This window comes from Myotis brandtii, unplaced genomic scaffold (genome assembly GCF_000412655.1).
Source record: "Myotis brandtii unplaced genomic scaffold, ASM41265v1 scaffold133, whole genome shotgun sequence".
Classification (NCBI taxonomy): Eukaryota; Metazoa; Chordata; class Mammalia; order Chiroptera; family Vespertilionidae; genus Myotis; species Myotis brandtii.
This window is the reverse complement of record NW_005354718.1, coordinates 1188012-1194721: the sequence shown is the minus strand read 5'-3', so window position 1 is coordinate 1194721 and position 6710 is coordinate 1188012. Positions and strand designations below refer to the sequence as shown.

The following is a 6710-nucleotide window of genomic DNA, read 5'->3' as shown; positions in this document are numbered from 1 at the left end:
CTGGCACCAGGCCAGCCAAGGTGGGTGCAATGCAATTGGTCAGGGGACCGGCCATCACCCCATGATCACCCCACAGAGGGAGGCCCAGGCCACCAGCTGGCGGGGCCATCAATCGGGAGGCTCTATGATGGCCCCAAAGAGGGAGGCCCAGGCCACCAACCAGTGGGCTTCAGTGGGTGGGCGGGGCCTCCCTCTGCGAGAGAAGCCCGGGTCCTGGCGGCTGGAGGGAAGCCTGGGTCCCGGGTACCGGAGGGAAGCCAGTACCAGCAGCCGGGGGAAGAAAGGCCCCCTCTTGTACGAAAGGCCTCTAGTTTGGAATACAAGAAAGCAAAACACACCCAATCAGAATAGCAAAAAGAAAAAAGAATCCAAAAAAGTGAGGACAGAGTAAGGAGCCTTTGTGACAATTTCAACTGTACCAACATTAGCATCATGGTGATCCTGGAAGGAGAAGAGAGAGAGCAAGAAATTGAAAACCTATTTGAAAAAAATGACAGAAAACTTCCCTAACCTGGTGAAGGAAATAGACATACAAGTTCAGGAAGTGCAGGGAATCCCAAACAAGATGAACTCAAAGAGGCCTATAGCAAGACACATCATAATTAAAATGCCAAAGGTTAAAGACAAAAAGAGAATCTTAAAAGCAGCAAGAGAAAAGACTTAGTTGCCTACAAGCGAACTCCCATCAGATTGTCAGCTGATTTCTCAACAGAAATTTTTCAGGCCAGAGGAATTGGCACGAAATAAAGTGATGAAAAGCAAGGACCTACAACCAAGACAGCAACACTCTAATTTAAAATTGAAGGAGAAATAAAGACCTTGACAAATAAGAAAAAGCTAAAGGAGTTCATAACTACCAAATCAACATTACAATAAATGTTGAAGAGATTGCTTTAAGAAGAAAAAGGAAAAAAAAAAAAGATAAAAAGAAAATAACAAAATGGCAATTAATACATATCAACAATTACTCTAAATGCAAATGGTTTAAATGTGCAATCATAAAACACACTGTGGCTGAATGGATAACAAAACAAGACCCTTACATATGTTTATCAGAGACTCACTTCAGATGGAAAGACACACACACACACACACACACTGCAAGTAAAGGGATGGAAAAAACATATTTAATGCAAATGGAAATGAAAAAAAGAAAAAAAGAACAACAGCTGGAGTAGCAATATTTATACCAAACAAAATAGACTTTTAAACAAAGGCTTTAAGAGACAAAGGACATTACGTAATGATAAAGGGATCAAGCCAACAAGAGGATATAACTCTTTTCAACATTTATGCACCCAACATAGGAGCACTAAAATATATAAAGTATACTTGAGGGGCATAAAGGGAGTAATCTCTGTAATAAAGCCATAGTAGGGGATTTTAATACCCAACTGACATCTAAAGATAAATCGTCCAAACAGAAAATCAATAAGGAAACAGTAGCCTTAAATGACACACTAGACCAGATGATATTTTCAGAGCATTTCACCCCAAAACAGCAGAATATACATTTTTTTCAAGTGCACATGGAACATTTTCCAGGATGGACTACATTGTAGGACACAAAACATGTCTCAAAAAATTTAAGAAGACTGAAATCATACCAAGCATCTTCTCTGTCCACAAGGGTATGAAACTAGAAATAAACTACAAGAAAAAAACTAAACACAAACAAATACACAGAGGCTAAATAACATGTTACTAAGCAATGCATGGGTTAACCATGAGATCAAGGAAAAAATCAAAATATACTTAGAGACAAAGAAAAATAAAAACACAACAAATGCAAATCTATGGGACATAGTAAAATCAGTCCTAAGAGGGAAATTTATAGCATTATAGGCATACCTCAAGAAATAAGAAAAACCTCAAATGAACAATATAATCTTACACCTAAAGGAACTAGAGAAAGAACAAACAAAGCCCAAAGTGAGTAGAAGGAAAGAAAAATAAAGATCAGAGAAGAAATAAACAAAACAGTCTAAAAAGATAACACAATAGATAAATAAAACCAGATTTAAGTTCTCTGAAAAGCTGAACAAGACTGATAAACCTTTAACCAGATTCATCAAGGAAAATAGAGGACCAAAATAAATAAAATCAGAAATGAAAGAGAAGTTAACAACTGACACCACACAAATACAAAGGAGTGTAAGAAAATACTATGAACAACTGTATGCTAACAAATTAGATAATCTGGAAGAAATAGATAAAATCCTAGAAACATACAATCTTCCAAAACAAAACCAAGAAAAAACAGAACACCTGAACAGACCGATAACAACAAATGAAATAGAAGCAGTAATAAAAAAAACCTCACAACATAAAAAAGTCCTGGACCAGATGGCTTCACAGATGAATTTTACCGAAGATTCAAAGAAGAACACTTATCCTCAAACTATTCCAAAAATTCAAGAGGAGGGAAGACTCCCAAGCTTTTTACGAGGACAGAATTATCTTAATTCCAAAACCAGATAAAGACACTACAAAGGAAGAAAAGTATAGGCCATATCCCTGATGAACATAGATGGAAAAATCCTCAACAAAATATTAGGAGACCAAATTCAGCAATACATTAAAATGATCATTAACAATGATCAAGGGGGATCTATTCCTGGGATGCAAGAATGCTACAAAATCCACAAATCAATTAACATGATACACCACATAAAAAAAAATAAAGGATAAAAATCATATGATCATATCAATAGATGCAGAAAAAGCACTTGACAAAATCCAGCACCCATTTATGATGAAAACTCAGCAAAGTGGAAAGGAGGGAACATACCTAAACATAATAAAGGCCTTATTTGACAAACCCACAGCTAACATCATACACAATGGGGAAAAATTAAAAGCGTTTCCCTTAAGATGAGGAACTAGTTGAGGAATGTCCACTTTCACCACTCTTATTCAACACAATACTGGAAGTCTTAGCCACGGCAATCAGACAAGAAGAAATAAAAGGCATCCAAATTGGAAAGAAAGAAGTAAACCTCATCACTTGCAGATGGCATAATACCATATAGAGAGAACCCTAAAAATTTCATCAAAAACTACTAGAACTGTTTAATGAATTCAGCAAAGTAGTAGGACACAAAATAAATATTCAGAAATCGATTTTTTTTAAACCAATAATGAACTATCAGAAAGGGAAACTAAGAAAACAATCCCATTTACAATTGTCTCAAAGAAAATAAAATACCTAGAAATAAATTTAAGCAAGGAGGTAAAAGAACTATACTTGGAAAATTATAAGATGCTAAAGAAAGAAACTGAAGAAGTTCCAAATAAATGGAAGCATATACTGTGCTCATGAATAGGAAGAATTAACATCATTAAAGTGTCCATACTATCCGAGAAAATCTATAGATTCAATTCCTATCAAAATACCAACAGCATGTCTCACAGAACTAGAACAGATAATCCAAAAATTGATATGGGATCACACAAGACCCTGAATAGCCACAGCAATCTTGAGAAAGAAGAACAAAATTGGACGTATCACATTATCTGATATCAAACTATACAATAAGGCTTTAGTAATCAAAACAGCATGGTACTGTCATAAAAACAGACATATATATCAACGGAACAGAATAGAGCACCAAGAAATAAACCTGAAACCAATACAAAATAATATTGAATGTAAAGTGTAATTGAAACATAAAATTTGAAAAAAATAAAAGTTGGGCCCTCCCAAGAGATATTTTAGCCAAAAATTTTATCAATTTCAAATATCAATATTTTGTCATATTACAATAGTCACTGTAAATATTCCATTATTTAGAATTATCTAATCTAGTATCTAATTACCTATTTTTTTATTTTTTTAAAATATATTTTATTGATTTTTTACAGAGAGGAAGGGAGATAAATAGAGAGTTAGAAACATTGATCAGCTGCCTCCTGCACACCTCCCTTGACCGGAATCGAACCTGGGACCCCTCAGTCCACAGGCCGATGCTCTATCCACTGAGCCAAACCGGTTACGGCAAATTACCTATTTTTTAAATAATTTTTTAAATTTATTTTTTTATAAGTATCTAATTATCCATTATCTAACACTGTATTTTGAATATCATTTACTTTTTTCTTATCTCTTTTAGGATAAAAACAATGAAATTAATGTGTAAGAAACCCTGGTCATTATTAATTATGAAGGTATTTTCGTAAGAAACCCTCAAAAGTGTTCTAGAAATAAAAGAACTACATGTCAAGTAAGACAGTACAATATAGTCAGGCAGACATTTTTGGATATAGCAATAAACTAGGTAAAAGAAGCCCAAAGAGAAATGAAGAATTAAACATCATTTTTTATGATAATGACTCTCAAAAAGCAGAGAAAGAGATACCAGAATCATCTACAAAAGCTTTTTCCAATTTTACTAATGTCATGTATTAGATCCTACACATTATCCTCCAATACAGTTGTATGACCCAATTATATTTAAAATAAACAAACAAACAAGTAACACACTCCCATGGAAAGGTATATCAGCCTTGTGATCAGTCGTAAAGAGGTATAAAACATTAAAATCCATCTTTAAAGTAAAACCAATTTACCAAATATTGAATATTTATTAAATGTTTAGTATCTACTAAAAGGCTCAGGTTCTGCCATTTTTGGTGTACCGGGTATTTCTAGAGAAAATCTTTTGGTTTAATATTTTAAAAGATGGTATTTGAAACTTACCAATTTAAGCCAGAGACTGAGAAACCGAGGATCATTATAATATCTTTTTTCTCCTTGTAGTGCTTCTACAGCTCTTTCCAATAATGTTGACATATTACTCTCCTTCCCACCCTGGGGATAGTTCTGCTCCGTCCAGTTAATATACCTGAACAAGAAGAAAAGGAAAAGAACATTTTAAAAGTACATTAAACTTTTGTTTTTGCTTCAAGACCCATTCTGGATTTTTTAAAGCAGAAATATCTAATGTATTGAAAGTATGCTTATTTAGAGGTCCTCAATGGCATGTCCTAAGCTTGTATCCCTTAGACTTTTCCAAGTATCTCTAATAAGTGCCAATTGGAAATCATGGGGATGGGGATAAAAGGGTGTAGTTCACAGCTACAAACTTGAAATTTCTTTAGTCTTGAATACCTCAGGAAGAGACACTATAATTATTCTGTTTCTTTGTCCACAAGACACCACTTTTTATTCTGGCACACTGTTCTATAAACCCCAATTTGAGAAGCATGGCCATAAGGATTCATCTGTTAAGTTTGAATAAAAAATACTCACCTATCCCAAACATCCAGAGGGTCATTTCCAGTGTAAAATCGAATTTCAGATTCAAATTCCCTAAAATTTAAACAAAACAATGTTAACATAAGCAATAGTTAAAGTAGCCAAATAAGTATCACCTCCATTTTTATTCATTAAGTGTTTAATGTGAATCTAGATAACTACACTGGAGTTTGAGGGTTTGTTAAACAGCAAGAATAAGAATAGAGATAATTAGGATTCTGCCTGGTAACATAACAAAACATGTAGAAATTAGAGAAACAAATTCCAAGAAACATATAAAAAAGCAGTATTACACAGCAATTTAAAGTCCTGGAACAAGACTCCCTAGGTTCAAATGCAGTTCCAGTAATCACTGAGTGACATAAGACTCCCTAGGTTCAAATGCAGTTCCAGTAATCACTAACTGAGTGACACTGGACAAGCTATTTAAATTCTGTTTTCAGTTTCCTCATCTGCAAAATGGGATAATACTACTAGTACCTTCAGTTTCCTCATCTGCAAAATGGGATAATACTACTACTAGTACCTATCTTATTAGGTTGATTAGTCTTAAATGTAAAATGTTTAGACATAACTCAATAATGAAAGCTATTATTTTATATGTATACTAGAGGCATGGTGCACGAAATTCGTGCACTTTTGGGGGTGGGGGGGGGCGGGGGAGTCCCTCAGCCCAAATTGCGAGAGGGAGCAGGCCAAGCCTAGGAACCCCACCAGTGAACAATCGGGGCCGGGGAAGGACGCGGGAGGGCTCCAGGGCGTGCCCGGCCCATCTCGGTAGGTCCCGATAAGGCAGACCCCAGCAGCAAGCTAACCTACCAGTCGGAGTGTCTGCCCCCTGGTGGTCAGTGCGCGTCATAGCAAGCAGTTGAGCAGCCTTAGCATATCATTAGCATATTACACTTTGATTGAATGGATGACCAGACAACCGAACACTTAGCATATTAGGCTTTTATTATATAGGATAATAGTATGGAACAAACTAAATAGATACATACACATACATACACACACACACACACACACACACACACACAAGTACACGTGCGCAAATCTTAGAGTTAAAGAAAAATTCCATGGGCAACATTAGTCAAAGAAGAGTAATATCATGTAATTTGGGAAGTGCCTTAAAGAAAGTAAAAAAAATGACTTTGTAAAGACCTGGGAAAGGCCAAGGGCTATAAGAGTTAAGACTGACCAGTTAGAATAAAGGGAAAATTGGGTAATAAACCACAATTTAGATAAATCAACAAAAACTGTATGAGGTTATGTTTGATATAAATAATAATAAAATAGTCCCTGACACAAAGACATTTATACTCTAACTAGAGGCCCAGTGCATGACATTCGTGCACTGGGAGGTGTGGGGGTCCCTCAGCCCAACCTGCACCCTCTCCAATCTAGGAGCCCTCTCCAATCCGGGAGTTTCTGTCTGTCTTTGCAATCATATGAG

General features: G+C 35.7%; 1 protein-coding gene across 1 annotated transcript in view; it reads right to left on the bottom strand.

The window, feature by feature from the left end:
* BUB1B (BUB1 mitotic checkpoint serine/threonine kinase B) overlaps nt 1-6710 on the bottom strand; it is a 74863-nt gene that overhangs the window by 54619 nt on the left and 13534 nt on the right. Inside the window, exons 3-4 of the mRNA XM_014534776.1 lie at nt 5252-5311; nt 4700-4844 (exon numbers count right to left, since the gene is read on the bottom strand). Coding sequence (XP_014390262.1) covers nt 4700-4844; nt 5252-5311 — 205 coding nt within the window. The remainder of the gene's footprint in view (nt 1-4699; nt 4845-5251; nt 5312-6710) is intronic.